Source organism: Etheostoma spectabile, chromosome 1 (assembly GCF_008692095.1).
Source record: "Etheostoma spectabile isolate EspeVRDwgs_2016 chromosome 1, UIUC_Espe_1.0, whole genome shotgun sequence".
Taxonomy (NCBI): domain Eukaryota; kingdom Metazoa; phylum Chordata; class Actinopteri; order Perciformes; family Percidae; genus Etheostoma; species Etheostoma spectabile.
Genome location: NC_045733.1, coordinates 20,145,944 through 20,164,990, shown reverse-complemented (window position 1 = coordinate 20,164,990; position 19,047 = coordinate 20,145,944). Strand labels below are relative to the sequence as shown.

Below are 19,047 nucleotides of genomic sequence, written 5' to 3'. Positions count from 1 at the left end.
TAAAATGTAGCTAGAGTAGTAGGACTGGAGGGGCCATTAAAATAGGCTATTTAAAGATAAATAATAAAACAATGAAATAATTACACAGGCAGGCGGATTTTATTTTGAAGGTTAAGACCGGAAGTGCCAGTTGTGATTTTAGCTAGTTTGACATTGGTACTGACTGCTGTATCCAAACAAGACTGTAACTCAGGCACTGGTATTTACTTCAGTCCTTTTTCAGACCCACAGTGTCGGGACTTGGCTGATTCGGTGAGTTTAATGTCCTTCTAAACAATGAAGGGAAAATGTTTCTTCACACGGTTGGCGTTTAGCTAATGTCACTGAGGTAAATAATCAACATGTAGCTAGCTAGCCTTGCGATAGCCTAAACTATGTAGCTAGGCTAATTTAGCTACCAGTAATGTTAATGCTAACTTTAATCGTATAAGCTCAAAAAAACATGTCAAGAAATTTTACAAAATGTACAGGTCAGCTAACGTCTAGAGGTTTTAGCTCTAAGATAAAGTTAATGGTAATTTACAGAGATAACGTACTGTAAGCTAGTTGCTGCTAAAGGGATAGCTAACTAACGTTACATTGTTAATTACAGGAGCAAAGATGTAATATAACTGACAGCTCAAGGACTATAGCTAGCCAAGTTAACCTTGCTGGCTTGCCAAGCCCCGTCTTCGTTGCAAAGTGTTAAATGCTGTATTTAACCTGCGAGCTAACGTTAACCACAACAACTTTATAAATAGCATAGCGTTAGCTAAGTCTCTAAAAAACTACAACTAAATTAAGAACTCCATTAACTTACATCTTCATGTAACCAAACACAAAAGTATAATGACGTTTTCAGTGTCGACAATTTAACCTACCTTATAATAACCTTAAATTCTTGAATACATGACCCGAATGTGCATTTGTTTGTGATTTTAAGAGAGAACAGCCATGTGCAGCTGTGTGCGGAGCTCCCGGGCTCTGTCCCCGGTTCTGCTCCCCAGGCTGCTGATTCCTCAGACGGGGTACAAATTGGCCGGCAGGCGACTCTGGACCTCCCCGCACTGTATGGCTGTCAGTGGAGACTCCCAGCTGCCCCCCCTGCCCAGCCAGGCCCGCGTGGTGATCTGTGGAGGAGGTATTATGGGAACATCAGTAGCCTTCCACCTTGCCAAACTGGGCTGGACTGATATAGTGCTGCTGGAGCAGGGCAGGTGAGATACATGCCTGTAGTTTCATTTCTTGGGGATGTTTGAAGTTGGGGGTGTCATTCTTTTACCATTTGTCATATCTACTTTAATTAGGCCTACTAACATTACAGTATCCTACAGTTTCTTACCTTCCTGTGTTTAGCATGTTTTATTTAATGTGGTATCATTATTTATATGGCAGGGATATAGAATATAAACAGTTTCTACATTCGGAGGCAATAGAGGATTTGTAAAAAGAGTTGTTGATTGGATAATGTTCTGCTAATGCTGTAGTGCCTGTCCGGTTATCTCGTTGGCAGACTTGGTGCGGGAACAACCAGGCTGTGTGCTGGCATTGTCAGCGTGGCCAAGCCTATTTCCATAGAGTGTCAAATGGCGAACTACTCCAACAGTCTTTATCTGCAGCTGGAGGAAGAGACCGGGGTCAAAACAGGTCAGCCACTTTGACATGCTCCGCTTTTACTCATATTTAACTTATCCTGCTGCTATCCATGAAGACAGAGGTTCACACAATGACTCATATTATTTTCTTATTGCAAAATATTGCCAATACATTTTCCAGACGCATATCACTACCTGTTCGTTATCTAATTTAAGTATTTGTTAATCTATTTTACTACCATTTTAACTTTTATCCCTAGATGATATGAAGGTGTGCAGTGCATCATTTTCAGACAATGGAGCAAGCTACTCATAGCATCGTTTCAGTAATGCAGTTAAAACCTTTTGCGTGAGGCATGCACTACTAGCTCTTCTTATAGAAGTCCAAGACATCTTTTTTTGTTCCTCGCTACAACTTCCGTATGTTTTGGCCTTGTCCAAAGCTAGAATGATAATTCCCTTTAGTTTGGAGGTTTATTATCATTTTGGTGGAGTATTTGAGTGGGGAAGAACCTTGAGTAGTTTGAGACCTGCTGAGTTACATAATGTACGGTTTGGTGTGTTTGCATGTGTGTTTCAGGTTATGTGAAGACTGGATCTCTGTGTTTGGCCCAAAATCAGGATCGCTTTCTCTCTCTGAAGCGCCTGGCATCCCGACTAAAGTAAGACCCTAAAACCTCAAGTCAATACTTAGTAGAGTTATCTTTGGCAGTATTAACTGCTTGTGGATGAGCAGCTTTGCACATGGGGACGCAGAAACTTTTCTCACTCTTCTTTACAAAACTGCTTAACCTCGGTTCTGTTGCAAAAGGACTTTGAGTGAACAAGTCTAGCCACAAATGCTTGACTTAATTAAGGTCTCGACTCTGGCTTGGACACTCCAGGACATGCAAACGTTTTGCCTGGTAATGCTGCAAGATTACTTTTATTCTTTGACTGGACAATTTTATTGCTGGTAGAAAATCACATCGACACACTGAGCTAAATCATCCTGTTTTACATCAAAACGTGAAATAATGACAGCTGTCATTTAAAAACAATTAAATTGTATGTTGATGTTACATAGCCCATGTAGCTACCCTGGTCATAAAGGAATCCACACTTCATACTGATGTCCATTTTTAGCATTATTCCTTAAAGACGTATGATGGAACACCGTGAAAACATGTTTGCCTGTTAGACCAGCAGTAGAATAAAACAAAAACAGGATCTTAACACTTCGTTATTCACAGTCCCCATTTTGTCTCCTTTGTTCGCGCTAGTGTCCAAAACGTCCGGTCCTGGATCTTGTAGCTTACCAAAATAAAACTCATTCGTACTGAATATATTAAAAGGCAAAATACAACTTATTTTAACTCATAAAGGACCTGAAATTCAGTGAACAATATTTTATAATAATGCGTAGAACTGAAACCACCTAGCAATCATACAGATCGCTTATATTAAGTTCCGGTGTTGTCAGGGCAACAATACAAACACTTTCCAGTGTCAGCTACGGTCCACATCACCGATTTGATCAAATATTCAAATGATTCATAGCTCTGGAACCAGGTTAGATATGCATGGCCTTTATAGTTTAATATCTGTATTAGTCCTTCATCGTTATCTTTTTAACTATATTCCTAGGGTTATGGGGATCAGCTGTAACATCATTAAGCCCAAAGAGGTGGCCAAACTTCACCCTCTTGTTAACATTCATGACCTGGTGGGGGCGCTCCACCTCCCTGCAGACGCTGTGGTGTCTCCACCTGATGTTAACCACGCCATGGCTGTGGCTGCGGCTGGAAGAGGTAACTCACAGCTGGCCTTTGATTGTGCATTAATGGACAATTATAACTAATATATCCTCCTGTGTTTGCCTCCTCCTACATCTCCTCGTCTTTCTCATCCTATCCAGGGGTTCAGATCCTGGAGCGAACCACTGTTCAGCAGGTTCTGGTGGAGAAGGGTCAAGTGACGGCGGTGCAGACTGATCGTGGCTCCATTGAGTGTGAATATTTTGTCAACTGTGCTGGACAGGTAAAGTATTAATTATATCAGTGCTAACTTAGATCAATGAATTAATGAGGGAAATCCTTTGCAACCATTTAGGAATGTATTCTTTATTCCTGTTTCAGTTTAATAAAAATCTTTGTCTAATTCTCTCCTACATTATGGTAATAGATAAACAAAGTATGACTAAATTGACTTGACTTGACTTGACTTGACTTTAACTACTCTAAATAGCCAATCATATTTGGTATGTTTGGCCCTTGGCACAATATGCACAATATGGGGCACAATATACACTACCGGTCAACAGTTTGGAGTCACTTAGAAATTTCCATTGCACTCCATTATACCAGAATATAGACAGAATACCATCTGACATCAGTTGCATTGTTTTATTAACCAGGGCAGCAGTTTTCAGATTACATTATGTCCTTACATGATTGCAAAAGAGTTGTCCAATGTTTTCTCAGGTAGTTTTTTAACATGATATCAGATTAGTAAACAGAATGAGCCTTTAGAACATTGGATGAATGGTAGCTGATAATGTAGATACTGCATTCAAGATCAAACCCCACTCAGATCAGCTGGTAATCTGTCTATAATGGAGTGGGATGGGAATTTGTTAGTGACCCTAAACTTTTGATCGGTGATGTACTTGTGTTCAGAGCAGCAGATATATTTATTTGTTGTGTCGGTCTTTGTTCCAGTGGGCTTACGAGCTGGGCCAGGCCAGTGAGACGAAGGTGTCGGTTCCTCTTCATGGCTGCGAACACTTCTACCTCCTCACCAAACCTCTCCAGGAGCCACTTCCACCCAGCACGCCAGGTCTCACACATTTAACACATTTAACATGGGAGAAAATCAACTTTTTAGACCTCTGCGTCAGAAAATTCCAATCACTTTTACAGTTTTGTCATCTACATATACTGTAATGCCAGTATGTTACTGCAACAAGCATCTCCCAGCCTGTCCTCTAGTTTTCTGTTCCAAGATGAAGTTCCTAGTTAACACCCAGTGACACAAGATCTGCTCTGTGGTTGAAAGTCTTTATAGTTTGCACAATATTTTTTATAGCCAACATCTCAAATTAATGAGTAGTTTTATCATCATTACAGTGGAGTGTTTGTCAGTGCCAGTAATGTTGCAGCTATAGACTGGAGATGGAAAACTTCTTGAAATACACCATAAAATGTAACTTCCCTTGATTCTTGTGACTACATGTTGAACAAGTGTGTGTTTGTGACAGAGAGGATAGAAGGTGTGCCTATAGTTAAATGTATTAAATTGAATGTTTTCCTTACTGTGAAATAATTTAGCTGCTTGGCCCCTTCTATTTATTGATATTATGCATGTGAAATCAAAGTCATTTTTACAGTTTTTCTGCATGGTCATGCAGGGGATCTTACTGAGCCTGTGTCTTGTCTCCAGTGGTGATGGATATGGACGGCAGGTTATATGCACGGCCATGGCAGGGAGGCCTTCTATCCGGGGGCTTTGAAAAGAACCCCAAACCCATCTTTACTGAGGGCCGCAACCAGCTGGAGATCCAGAACATGCAGGAGGACTGGGACCACTTTGGTAATTGAGGGAAGGAGGAATGGGAAGCTGAGTTGGGAAGGAGGAAGATAGCTTTAAATCATAACTTGTATTCAAGTTTTCAAAAGGCAGACACATCAGTTGATCCACTTATCTGTCAGTAATGTAGCACAGACACAAGCGGTGTTTTGTTTTGCATAACGGTAGGTGCCTCAGTTGTATTTTACTGATGTGATTAAATAGCCTGACGTGGTCATACTCTGATTCTGCTCCATTGGGCTGTGATTATGTGTTTCATCACAACCAGGAAAAAAAATGCCTCTGCACTCAATTGGCTAGACCTACAACCAATCAGAGCAATGGAGTATGACGTATGTTGAACTTTTGCCGAATCCTGTAGGAAAGACGGCAAAACATCTTTCCGATCAACAAATGCCTTGCTCGCAGTTTACTGTTCCTCTTTTACTATGAATGTGCTGTCGATATCTTCTATAACAGACGCGATAATGAAATCTACACATCTCAGTTATCCAGTGGCAGCCGTCTTTGTGTTTTTTGTGATTCAATTTTTAGTTATTTTTATATATTTAAGAGGCCTCCGTCTTTGTTTTAAACAAATTCAACCCAAGCGCCCTGTTAATTTTGATTGGTCCGAACAACTCTGGGTTGAGCATAGTCGATCCACAACAAACCTACTCCAGACTGACCTCCCCGACCTCAAATGTTGTGGGCGGGGCTACGTTTGGCTGGCATTCAGGCTAGTGAGTAAAGTCATTTACTCAAACATTTGCAGTTGTTTCCCAAAGAGTCCAAAGAACAATGTAGTTGCAGAGTACTTCTTATATGGTTGTGAAGAATCAGGTCATTGTTTTATAGTAAGACTGAGCATCTCTATTTTAGGCTATTCTAGTTTTGGCCCAATGTAATTCCTGTACTGATGACCCCAGAATTCTTTCCATTGCATTTCGGATATCGTTTTACAAGTGTAAAGTCATTCTGTTCTTGTTAATTTAGCTGTAAGCAATATCAGTTCAAAGTACATCTCAGACATGTCAAAACACACACACACACACACACACACACACACACACAGAGAGCTGTCTTTTGGTCTTGGCCTTGTGCCAGTAATCTGAGATCCCTCGTGCATCTTGATGGTTGTTGAACAGACACCCCCGTGTCACCACCCAGGCTTGAAGTGAAGCAAGGCAGAGAGTCAAACTAATCTGGCACAGGGCGTTGTAATTATAGTTCTTTTTCACATGACCTAACATTTGTTTATTGTATTTTAGTAGCCCTTGAAAAAAGAATGTGTCTCAAGAATATTAAAATACTAGACGACTCCAGCTCATCTCCTGTCAAAAATGATTTTGCTAAGGTATGAATGTAAAAAGTCATGTTTTCTCACAATTTTGTGATTTTTAAAAACAAGAAAACAAGTTTAATATCTTAGTGCTGCATTTTGGTATCAATAACAATTTTTCAGTTTCTACTGGCAGTGTGTTTTTACATTGTACTGCCACATTGGACTCACTGGGTCAGCTTTCGTGTTGGAAAACGTCTGGTGGTGGTTAGGAAAAGGCAATTAGAGTGTTTGGTTTTTAGTGATTTGAAATGAAAAAACATAGAGAGGGTTTAAAAAGTAGAAGAAGAATTTATGTGGGAGGAAGCAGTTGGGTTTATGGGAAATGTGGCTTTAAATTCTGACAAATAATAAGACTGACTGGCATTGCTTTAGTTCAACAGTTGTCTCGATCACAGTGTAATTTGTAAATGATAACTATAGAAAAGGATTACTGATTTGAAAATGCAAAGTGTTGATGTGTACATAACACCTTTTTTTAAAGAAGGTCTTGAAAAAGATTGTAAATCAACCTTATTGTCTTCTACCTCCAGAGCCAATGCTCAGTGCTTTGCTGAGGAGAATGCCGAGTCTTGAATCAGCTGAGATCCATCAGCTGGTCAACTGTCCGGAGTCCTTCACCCCTGATATGCGTTGCCTGATGGGGGAGACACCGGGAATCTCTGGCTACTACGTGCTGGCAGGGATGAACTCCTCTGGCCTGTCCTTTGCTGGAGGAGCTGGCAAGTAAGCATTGATAAAACTGTATTTGCTAGAACATAGCCTACGGTATTTGTGAAGACAAACATTAGAACATGGTCTTGAAGACTAAACTGCACTGTATTCTGCACCTGGTGACATTATTTAGGATGGTGTCTGAAATGTATTTTACTTTGAAAATAATTCAGCCTCCGTTTAGTAATTTCAGTAAACAGCTATTTGATATGAATATGCTGTGATACAATAAAGCACAAATGGCATGTTTTGTGGTTTGGTATTCAGGTACTTGGCAGAGTGGATGACCTATGGTTACCCCACTGCCAACGTGTGGCCACTGGACATCAAGCGCTTTGGCAACCTGCAGAGCAGCCGAACCTTCCTGCGACACCGAGTAATGGAGGTCATGCGTGAGTAGTGAGCTCTTGTTACAGTTTATATGTGTGGTGCGTCTTAAAACAACACTCACATGGCCATATGAACATTTAGAGAGGTATTGGTCACTAATTGTTCCTCTTGTCCATACTGGAAATATAGAGATCCAATCCTAGCAAGATTCCAATGTGAGTGACAGGAGATAAAAGCCACAGTCCTCGTTCTGTCAAAGTCAGACAAAAACTAGTGGGTACCTTCCAAAGTTATGGTCTTTTTATTATAAAACCTCCTCTTTGTTTTACTTAACTTTCACTGCAGTTCAGCTAGGACACACTATCTGAGGTTTTTTGTACTTAAAAAACTTAAACTTTGGAAAATACCCCTCTGATTTAACAAACACTGCAGAAGCCTCGTATTAGCTTGTGTTGAATTTTGGAATGCATTTTTTCATGAAAAGAGAATTGTGGAGAAGAGGAATGAAAGCAAATAATAACTCTTGTGATTAAAGAAAAATATAAAATATCTTTTAACCAAAGCGACTTACAAAACACTACAGCTTTCATTTCTATTGGGATTGGTTAACAACAGCATACAGTTGTGAAGGTAATACAAAAGTTACACACTGTATGGTTGAGCTGTTCTGTCAAGATGAAAAGCACCACCTGCACAATTTACACCCTATACTGCAAGTCACAAATTCATTATAATAGTTTCCACCACCTTAAAGGTAGTTAAGTGTTATGATGATATCAAAGTTTTTTTGTTTTTGTTTTGCCTTGTTATGATTATGTCTGTGCTTCCAACATGTCTGTGTGTGTTTGTGTCCAGCCCTGCTGTACGAACTAAAGGTTCCTCGCTGGGACTTTCAGACTGGGCGTCAGCTGCGCACCAGCCCTCTGTATGACCGCCTGGACACCCAGGGAGCTCGCTGGATGGAGAAACATGGTTTTGAAAGGCCCAAATACTTTGTTCCTCCAGGAAAAGGTACAGATTACTCACCAGTAACACACTACATTCTCTTTATCTGGAAGTCTTCTGTTAACCTCGAGAATCCAAGGGATTTTAAAAAAACTGATTGTGCGTGTAGATTTGCTGTCTCTGGACCAGAGTAAGACCTTCTACAAGCCAGACTGGTTTGACATCGTTGGAGAAGAAGTGAAATGCTGCAAAGAAGCCGTCTGTGTCATCGACATGTCCTCCTTCACCAAGTTTGAACTGACTGTAAGTCACGGTGCACTATGGACAACTTGTAGTCGTTAATACACACTGAATCACGTAAGGTGGAAAACTGCTGCTGCACTTCCGTCTTTGTAGGTTCAGGACCTAGTCACACCTAGTGGGTGATGCCAGCATTAGTTTTCCATAAGTGTACCTTCATCTGTTCCAGAAAATGGCAAATTGCTGTTTAAATGGCAGATTATGTAATTCTTTTTTAACTGGGAGCCACTTAAGCAGCAGTTATGTTATCAGTCCATGAGTATTGCACCCACTGTGGTGAAGCAATTTAAGTTGAACCTTGTGGTTTGTCCGGATGTCCCAGTCAACAAAGGACCAGGCCCTGGATCTGCTGCAACATCTGTGTGCCAACGACCTGGATGTTCCTGTTGGACATATCGTCCACACCGGCATGCTGAATGAGAGGGGAGGCTACGAGAACGACTGCAGTGTGGCCCGCCTCAGCAAGAACAGGTTTGTAACACCTAGGCAAATAATATTGCAGACATGCAGTCTGACCATTTAAAAGTCACATTTCTCTCCCTTCTCCAGCTTCTTTATTGTCTCTCCGACAGACCAGCAGGTCCACTGTTGGTCCTGGATAAAGAAACACATGCCCAATGACCCAAACCTGCACCTAGAGGATGTCAGCTGGAAGTACACTGGTAAGCATACACCTCCATTGTTGTGGTCTTGCAGTGATGTCGCCATCTAGTGCCCACACAATAATATTAAAATGCAATGCACCATTATAAAATGCCCGCAGTATCCTACATCCACTTTCTGCTCTTCACCCTGTTATTTAAATGGGTTTCGGGTTCAGCGTTAAAATCAGACACTAGGAGGGCCAAGGACGTGGTTATTTAAATGTCCAAAATCTAACCTAGCAAACTTGCACAGTGCGGTTAAAGCCGGCAGAGAGCCGTAAAGCAAATGCAGAAGGGCCGTTCACCCTGTTAGGAGTTGATGAACCACCGAAACGGTTTTGAAAACATTATTTTAAGGTTCAAAATTCAAAAAGCAGTTGTTAAATTCAACAAGCAATTTTCAGAAATGAGTACACCTCAATATGTGTTTATTTATAGCAAGTAATATTGTTATCGCCATATTCAACCACGTTTTTGCATATCGCATCTTTTTCTCATATCGTGCAGCACTACTTTAAACAGACACTATTATTGTGAGTTATTGTATTAACATTAATTGTGAAGTGAGTCAGGGAAGCTGTATGATGAAAGTACTAAACTCCAGCTGAACCTTGTTAGCCCAATGGTCTTTCTGGAGTGTTTATACTGATTCTTGATCCACAGCTTTAAATCTCATTGGACCTCGTGCAATGGATGTTCTGGCTGAGCTGTCATATGTTTCCATGACACCTGACCATTTCCCCTCCATGTTCTGTAAGGTAGGAAACAAAATCTAGTTTAATAAAACATTAATGGTGTAATCATAATAATAGTGGTGATGGTAGTGGGAAGAATGGTACAATTAATTGTTGAAGTGTTGTAGGTACACAGGTGCAACATCTGTGTATTAGTTTTGCAAACAGTAGCACAAATACCTGTTAATACTCGGATATTTACCCTACATTGACAAGGGGTGTGTGTTTGTGTGGGTGTGTGTGTGTGTGTACGGGTGTGTTTGTGTTTACAGGAGATGAGTGTTGGCTATGCCAATGGGATCAGAGTGATGAGTATGACTCACACTGGAGAACCAGGTTTCATGCTCTACATGCCTATAGAGGTGCGTCCTGCTCACATCTGCACATACAAAACAAATATGTATCCAGTCACCATTCCACAGTGGTAAAGTAGTTTTCAGTACCATAGAGCCTATGGCATGTTTACATACAGTCTATGGCATAGACTGTATGTAAAGATGGAGCATGTGTCTCCAAGATGTTTTGTCTTCACTCATACGGTCTATGCATCAGCCTCTGTACTGTACATCAAATCTAACATTAGTGTGTCCCTCTGCTCTCCACAGTATGCACTGCATGTGTACAACGAGGTGATGTCAGTGGGTCAGAAGTATGGGATTCGTAATTCTGGGTACTACGCGCTGCGCAGCCTTCGCATTGAGAAATTCTTTGCCTTCTGGGGTCAGGACCTCGACGCCTTCACCACCCCGCTGGAGTGTGGACGGGAGTTCAGGGTTAAGTTTGACAAGGTCTGTTGCCACTTCAGCTGTGTAAGAACATCAGTGTTTTTATTAACCAGTGGGGGTTCTGACTGCTGCGTTCTGGTTTGGGGTTTGGTAACAGCAGTCCTTGCTGTTACCAAGGTAACTTTGGGGAAGAGGTTATTCAGCACAAATAGTGTCGATGCATTGCATTTCTGTTTATTACATATTACACGATGACTTAACCAAACTGATTTACAATTGAAGCTCTTGCTTTTATTTTCCATTTTGTTACAGCCCATATATATATATATATATATATATATATATATATAGAGAGAGAGAGATAGTACAGTTCATTCCTGTGCAGTGTTTGTAGATTGTTAATTGTTTGTAGACCATGTCCTGAAACACCTAACAGTAATCCCTCCTGTATCTTCCTACGTTCTCCTCTTCCCTATTTTGCCCCTTTTCCTCTCTTTTACCCCTGTTTTTTTCAATTTTCCTCATTTGTCTTTCTCTACCTATATTTTCTGCCACATCTTCCTTCTCACTTGTCTTGTCTCTATGCCTCCATCAGGACACAGACTTCCTCGGTCGTGAGGCCTTGCTGCAGCAGCGTCAGGACGGTCCGTCTCGGCGATTTGTCATGCTGGTTCTAGAGGACCACGACACTGAGCTGGACCTGTGGCCCTGGTGGGGCGAGCCCATCTACCGTAACGGTCAGCTAGCTGGGACAACCACCAGCAGCGCCTACAGCTACACCCTGGAGCGCCACATCTGCCTTGGCTTTGTATCTCCGCCGCCAGGCCCAGAGGGGCTCCCCACACCCATCACCCCAGACTTCATCAACCGTGGGGACTATGAGGTGGACATTGCTGGCCAGCGCTACCCAGCCAAAGCCAAACTCTACCCCTTCAGCTCCCTCTTCGTCCAGCAAAAACGCCGCAAGGAAGACATGGAGTTAAGCAACCTCCAGGCGAAGTGATGAAGTGTAACAGATAATTGAAGGCCTCCCTTTTGCCACAGAAGGGGCTTCTGTGGCACTCCTTCAGCTTTTCAATCCACTCATGCTGTCACCTGGCAGTGCCAATCTATCGTCTCCTTTTTAGTTCCTAATCCGAGGGCTGTGTGCACAATCACTATTTGTCTATCTAATATCTAACTTCCACTCTGTATCTCCCTCTTTTAAAAGTGCAATATTTAGGAGGCACCAAATGCTTGAGCTGTGTCAAATACAGCAATACAACAATACGCCTGTGTCAAATCAAATTCTGCCCTTGTTTTTCAGCCCTGGCTGGCTTCCCACTCAAACACCTCCACGGCTCACTGGACCGGTCTATGGTTAAGGGCCTTGGTCAAGGCAGCATCAACAATATGTGTTTAGGACTCTTTCACTTACTTCACTTTAACCCAGCCAGAAAGGATTTAGACCGACTATCTTCTCCTGTAGTGTTTTATCCAGTCTGGAAGAGTTTGAAAGACATGTCTTTCAATGCTAATGTCCAAAATAGCTACACATTCAACGCAGTTTTTGACATTGATGTCATTTTACAAATTAAACATTTGCTGCTGTAAAGAATACAAGCGATGTGATATAGAGAGCAATGTGGCTTATTTCCGATACGTTCTATTGTGCACTGCTATCATTGTCACTACATTATCCTCCAATCAGGAAGCCTGATATAATCATTAGTAAACCATTGTTTACGCCTCTTCCAGTCCTGTTAAAAAGGCTTCCCCGGCTCTCCTTAAAGCCTAAAAGTAAAGCAAAAATGACCTTTTCCCCCTGGATTGTGTCTTCATCATCAACTTTCAGCTCATTCTGCTGTGTTGAGCTTTTGGTAATGTATTTACGGTAATTGTTATTTATGTTTTGCTTTATGTCATGTATCACCCTGGTCGTTTTGAAGCAGTGTAGCTCGTTTGATGCTCAAGTTTTGTTCCATTGGTGTGTGTTGTTGACTGTGTGGCTGATGTCCAGGTGACCCACAGATGGGGGAAGTCAGGATGGGAAAGCTGTGGCTGGCTGTATTCCAAACATGTTGGTTGGTGTATATAATATGTAATATCTTCGATTGGTGATGTGATTTTTGCCTGATTCAGGGTTACGATGTTTGTGTAAAGGAAGGACTTCATTTCAATCTGAAATTAAGCAATGTATTTTTGTATAGCTGATGTGTAAAAAATCTCTATTTTCAGTACTGCACCTTTTTTTTCTAGTCAGTCAGCTTTAAGTCATATCAGCTGTATGAATCATCGATACTTTGGTCCGTTACTTTATTCTTGCAGTTGTCTCTCTGATGAATTATTTCAAATGCTTGCTGTATGTGTAACAGTAATTTGTCAGCTTGATGTTTTCTTACATTTGCATTAGTCTACTCCTTTAGTCATTTGGGCCTCTTGCCCTCTTTCAGAGGTCAGAAGTCCGGCAGAGCTACAGATCAGCTGGTCTGGAGCAAGTGGGGGGGGTAACTTCAGCAATGCTGTTGTGAAGAACAATGTTACTACAAGAACCGCAGTTGGATGTTGAATTCATCCCGCCAATAGTTAAAATGGTTTTATGGTTGAGCAAAAACCTCTGTCGTGCAGTACTGGTGCTCCAACATGCTGCTGCCTCATCATTTCATATTCAAATTTGGATGCAGATTGTTTCACTCAATCTTATGTCCAGCATTTATTTAGTTTTACCTGAGCACATGTTAAAATGAAAGGTATCATGGAAGCAGGCTACCCACTGCTACAACTCCCAGTGATTGAATAGACACACAACTCTACACACCAATCTGTCTTAGTCCTGTTAAAGAGTGGTTTTGTGCAAAATGGTGATCAGAGTAACAAAATGTTTATTTATAGTTTATCTCTAACTCTGTCTACCTGTCTTGTATATGGTTGGAAAATGACATACTGATTGTTTAAGTATCCAAAAGAATCCAAACTGTTCGGTCTGCTTGTCATGGTGTGGGACGTGTCTCGGTGTGGGACGTGTCACGGTGTGGGACATGTTTGGCTCATTTGAGTCACAGATTTTAGCCAAAAAGACGGAAAAAAGGCTGGCTAGAGACGACTGTGTAACATGTGGCGTATGCCAGCTAACCCTTATCCAAATAAAAATAGACTGAACAGAGCAGTGTTCTGAAAACAGTCTACAGTTTGTTTTCAGGTTGTGCTGCACTTAACGTGTCTTATTTTTGTCAAATTTATTTAAATAATACAGTGGCACTTTTCCTTTTGATGACAAACCCAGCCGTTCTTTCATGGTATTTAAAATACTGCACTTTCAACTGGAAAATGAACATTTAAAATAAGAACTGACATGTTCTAGTCTACTGTTTTAAGAGCTTATGTTGAGCTCATGCTTCACTTTGTTAATGGACTTCTGTAGTCTATAATTGGGCCATTTTAAATAAAAATAACAAAGCTGCTTTTTTTTGTTTGCACTAATTAGAAAACATTCTTTTAATAAAGATTGACAATGAAAAATTGTTTATTTCTATGTTCATAGAGTTCACCTTCTGAGCCAAATAAATGAAGTATTGAAGGTTCTATTGCACTCTACTCTATGTCTGTGGATTCCAAATTTACACTAGTATTATTGAATCAGCTAAACATAGCTAATCATTCTAAATACAAGGAATTGAGAAGCTTTGGGCACTTGCAGTGGTGGCCTTATAGTGTGAGAGGTTCAGTCCCCTGGTCAACAGCGGTGAGCATTGCAGTCGGAGTGTGAAGCTCTGCAACACCTGCTGCAAAAACAATGATCACTTGACCACGGCTCAATCAGGGTTGGAGCATGTTTGTCTCATTTAATGTTTCTATTTTAGCACTTCTACTCGTGCTGGACTAGTCTGTGTGAGTTTTCTTCAGAGATTTACACTAATGTATTTATATCATGTTAAAACATATCTGGCTAATATACTTCATGTAAAATATAAAGAGAATTTTGATGAATTTGCTTTAATGTGTTCACTTCAGATTGTGTGTCTGTCTCTGAGCTCAGTGGTGTAGTAGGGTTCAGTCCCCATGGCAACCGGCTGTGTGCAGCATTGACGTAGTGACGTCGTGCTGCTTCTCTTCCCACGGTGTCAGCTTTATTCATGTGTCGTAGCAGACGACACAGGACTGAGATGAGAGGCTTGAGACACCCGTGCTCAGCTCATTAATAACACCACCAGTAATTATTTCCACTAATTAATTAAGCAGGGTCATCTCAGAGCCGGGGAAAGTTAAGCAACAACACTTTATTAGCACATAACAACCACAGCTTCCTCCTGCTGCAGTGCATTCTGGTCCGCAGAGATCACGTCCTTCTGGCCTTGCGTGGGCGGCATCCGTTGTGCGGCACGGGGGTGTTGTCGGTGATTGATACCACCTCCAGGCCCCCCATCGTCAAGCCTTTGATCGCAGACTGCACAACAGAGAAGAATACATCATTCATTCATTCATTCATTCATTCATTCATTCAAATGGGAACAGATCGAGATGTGTGTGGCTCCTTTAACAGAGCTGAAATCAGCCCTCATTTAAAAAAAGAACTGAACTTAATTAGCATCTTTTTTAACATACAGTACTCTGTGGGACTGCCATGAAGCAGGTGACAAGGAGGGGCAACAGTCAAATCCACCGAAATGAAATGAATGGCTGTCAACAATAGAGCGAACATTCAACATGGAATCATTAACCTTTATAATCACACAAACTAATGGAAAAAGAAACTAAATATCTCCATTTAGCACAAGACTTGTAATAAATGAATGGAGTGAATATAGAGAATGGTTTTTTTTTCTTTTCACATTAAAGCATGCCAACATGTTCTAGTGGAAACCCGAAACACACATCCAGTATGAACCTAAGACTAAGTAGAATATAAGACCTACAGACACAGTGTGATCACATCCCACGGCAACAATGCACAACAGAAGCAGTTCCACGTTTTCTTCTTCTACTCACCTGCCGTCCAGGGCCGAGACCTTTGACCACGACACGGACAAACGTGACGCCCTTCGCTGTGGCTTTCTGTCAGAGGAGACACACAGAAGGTTGATGATGTCCATCTGACTCCACCACCCTAACAGCTAGATGCGTTTCATGTGGTAGAACCCTAGCATTAGGAGAGTTAACTTCACCTTTACATATGCCACACTACGTAACATTTTGTTACATTACAACTCTTATAGAGGAGCAACTAGTATCTGTTGGCATCTCAGCTTTTGTCCACGTTTGGAGTAGAAAGGCGATCCAGTGAAGGGCTGACTGTTGGTCGGATAATGCCAAACACGCCAGAGGTACAGCTTCCCAGTAGTGAGGATGTACTGAATATCTCTGGGTCACACCAAACACCTAAGTTCGCTAAGCGGTTGAGAGCATAGGTCAACAGATCATGAGAATAGTTGGTAGTCAGCCATTTTACCGACAGTGTTTGACCAGCATGACTTTACTTCTAGGAGATTTTGGTTCATCTTCTTTCAATCACTAAATAAACAAGAAGCAAACAAAACTACTAAAACATGGACTGTAGTATTTCTATTTTCAGTTCTGCAACATTTTAACACAGCAGATCATACAGTATGCTATAATTATGTCACATATCTGCCCATGTGATAAAAACACTTCATCTCTCTAGTTTGACCTTAACCCTGTTAACCAGAAGTCTTTATAAATCATATTATTACATTTAAAAGACCAACTGCTGCCCCCCCCCCCCTCACAGTCCTCATAGAGGGCCGCTTATTTGCAAACATTTAATATTTAGAAATGACATTACATTTATGATTTTTTCAATACCATCTAGGATGGGATTTGATGGAGAAAATGAGTATTTACCAAGGAATGTTATCTGAATTTAATAAAATATATTTGAAGTTGGGGACGTACCGCGGCGGCAGAGATGCCCGCGGTCTGAGCAGCGATGGGCGTCGACTTCTTGATGTTCTTGAAGCCTTCGGTTCCGCAGGACGTCCTGACCATCGACTGTCCTGTGCTCTCCGTCAGCTGGATGTGTGTGCTGGCACGGGACAGGGGAGTTTACTGGGTCACAACACTTTTTTTCTGAGTAGTTAGACATATATATATATATATATATATCATTCACTTAGGGCTGCATAATTAATCAAGTTTTGATCACAATTTAGGCTTTCCCCAATCAAATTTGTGCGATATTTTACATGTGTTTTTTAACATGTGTTACATGACCCATTTCTTCTGTAAAGCTGTGCCTGTGTTTGTATCTCTCCTCTTCTCCTATCTCTCCCCCCCCCCCATTCACTCACACATGACTCCCCAGCATAATGTCAGCTCAATATGGATCAAAATAATTGTGATTATCATTTTGGCCATAAATGTGCAGCACTAGTTGCACTGAAAACAAGATATATATTCCCCATATGTGGTTTGACTACATCACATAAAAGCTTATAAGTAGCATAGCTAAAGGAAACATTCATTAACTCTGTAGGAGCCAAGTGACTTAAATAGCTCACGTTACTGTATGGTGTCAACAGGTAACTTCATGTAATATTTTATATATTCCATCCCGAGACTATTCAGCAGAGCCCCGTCTCCGCGTCCGGAGCTCAGTGGCCGAGGCCAGCGAGACTGGCTGGGAATGTGAACCACCCAGAGGTGTGGTGTGTCTGTGAGTCTGTGCTGTGCCAGACTCAACTCCACGGGGCTGTGCTGACAGGTCCGGCTGACCGGTGACCTAACCTAAATGATTTGAATGATTTGAAGATCAAAATGATCTTAGTGAATCACTGTTTTATTGTCACTTTTGCAGTTTGCACTTACTTGTTGTATGTGGCTTTAATGTGAGCGATGGGTAACTCCTCAAACTTCTTTCCCCCCCATCGCAGGGAACTTTCCTGGCCAGGCAGTGGAGGAAAATGGCTAGAGGATTAAAACTTCATATTAATATTTGTAATATTATACTGCAGTGAGTTATGCTTCTATCTGCTGAGAAAACATGAATTAAAGTAAATACTATACATATAATGTAAAACACAACAGAATCTCTATGTTAGTAGACAGATATGTACATATTTGTATGTATATATCATGCGATAGGTGCATGTGGCGTTGACTGACCTGTAGTCTCTGGAGGATTTCCCAGAGTCTGTGGTGGTCTCCTGAAGTCCGACAACGCCGCTACACAGCGCTCGTTGCAACGCGCTGCCTCCACACCTATAATCACAGACCCGCATCAGCACCCCCTTCATAAACCACTTGTCTAACATCCAGTTTCTTCTACGATGATCACCAATGCCATTTAAACATTAAGTACAGCATGAAGCCTGCTAGCATGAAGCCTGCTAGCATGAAGCCTGCTAGCATGAAGCCTGCTAGCATGAAGCCTGCTAGCATGAAGCCTGCTAGCATGAAGCCTGCTAGCATGAAGCCTGCTAGCATGAAGCCTGCTAGCATGAAGCCTGCTAGCATGAAGCCTGCTAGCTAGAGCTCAGCAGCTTCATCAGAGCTAGCCGTTAGCTAACAAGCTAGTCGTTAGCTAACAAGGATGCTAGTAAACCACAGAACACTTACAGAGAACTTCTATTTGCATTTGGTGAGGCGGCAAGCAGCCGGCATACGTTACCCACAGAACTAACTAATATACAATTTAATTTATACATGTTTGATACGTTTAAAAAAACAAATTCGCTGTGAGACATTTAGCTACATTACACATAACAGATGTGACATTGAAGGTGCTGTGAATGCGGACCAGACCAGTACTAGCTTTCTTTTTGAGGGGTGGCAAGGTTTCAAAAACATTATTAATATTACAATTACAGTCGTCACTTTTACAATTGATTTAATAATACAAAATTTATTTTAATAAATCTGAAAATATGTCTTTAGTACAATGAGATCAGATTATATAGTGAGAGAAGATTATAATAATATCAGCCTCCCCCACTTTAAGATGAATAGTTCGTTCTTTTTTTCTGCACAGGATTGTGGGTAGAAGTAGAAACATGCTGCCTTCAAGTACTACATAAATCCTCGTAGATATGAAGTTACCATGGTGAAAACTCGTTTGAAGCCCTGCCCGAAGCTTTAGATAAAGGAGAACACTTAATACCGGAAACCGCGGTTAATGTTTTTTTGTCTTCTGGTATCACCAAGGGAATAACGTGGTAGAAAATCCGCCCTCCAACCGGTTTTGCTGCCATCAGGATTTTT

At 41.3% G+C, this 19,047-nt stretch overlaps 2 protein-coding genes across 3 annotated transcripts; one reads left to right on the top strand and one right to left on the bottom strand.

Annotated features, from left to right (window-relative positions):
• The first annotated feature begins 108 nt into the window (after positions 1–108).
• On the top strand, positions 109–14,352 carry pdpr (pyruvate dehydrogenase phosphatase regulatory subunit). Of its 2 annotated transcripts, XM_032523441.1 has the most exons (18): positions 109–252; positions 923–1,196; positions 1,493–1,626; positions 2,155–2,236; positions 3,201–3,364; positions 3,472–3,593; positions 4,274–4,391; positions 4,995–5,144; positions 6,996–7,188; positions 7,444–7,568; positions 8,362–8,517; positions 8,621–8,754; positions 9,074–9,222; positions 9,301–9,413; positions 10,059–10,153; positions 10,402–10,491; positions 10,735–10,917; positions 11,450–11,857. In XM_032523441.1, exons 2-18 carry the CDS (start codon positions 934–936, stop codon positions 11,855–11,857), a joined length of 2,679 nt encoding a protein of 892 aa, XP_032379332.1. In that variant the 5' UTR covers positions 109–252; positions 923–933. The 2 variants fall into 2 exon arrangements, with proteins under 2 accessions (XP_032379332.1, XP_032379341.1); XM_032523450.1 differs by lacking the exon at positions 109–252 and having other exon boundaries at positions 934–1,196; positions 11,450–14,352.
• Positions 14,353–15,092: 740 nt separating this feature from the next.
• On the bottom strand, positions 15,093–18,604 carry mrps11 (mitochondrial ribosomal protein S11). Its single transcript, XM_032523708.1, has 6 exons — positions 18,406–18,604; positions 17,953–18,048; positions 17,656–17,754; positions 16,744–16,873; positions 15,820–15,885; positions 15,093–15,277 (listed from the first exon to the last, which is right to left on the bottom strand). The coding sequence occupies exons 1-6, from the start codon at positions 18,531–18,533 to the stop codon at positions 15,170–15,172; spliced, it is 627 nt and encodes a 208-aa protein (XP_032379599.1). The 5' UTR covers positions 18,534–18,604; the 3' UTR covers positions 15,093–15,169.
• Positions 18,605–19,047: the final 443 nt, after the last annotated feature.

Excerpts from the sequence above, each read along its gene's own strand:
- pdpr (XM_032523450.1), top strand. The coding sequence starts at position 934 with ATGTGCAGCTGTGTGCGGAGCTCCCGGGCTCTGTCCCCGGTTCTGCTC. Across the intron at positions 1,197-1,492 it reads GTGCTGCTGGAGCAGGGCAG|ACTTGGTGCGGGAACAACCA; the intron begins GTGAGATACATG and ends TCTCGTTGGCAG. Across the intron at positions 9,414-10,058 it reads TGTCAGCTGGAAGTACACTG|CTTTAAATCTCATTGGACCT; the intron begins GTAAGCATACAC and ends CTTGATCCACAG.
- mrps11 (XM_032523708.1), bottom strand. The coding sequence starts at position 18,533 with ATGTCTCACAGCGAATTTGTTTTTTTAAACGTATCAAACATGTATAAA. Across the intron at positions 18,049-18,405 it reads AATGCAAATAGAAGTTCTCT|GTGTGGAGGCAGCGCGTTGC; the intron begins GTAAGTGTTCTG and ends CTGTGATTATAG. Across the intron at positions 15,886-16,743 it reads CGGGCATCTCTGCCGCCGCG|AAAGCCACAGCGAAGGGCGT; the intron begins GTACGTCCCCAA and ends CTCCTCTGACAG.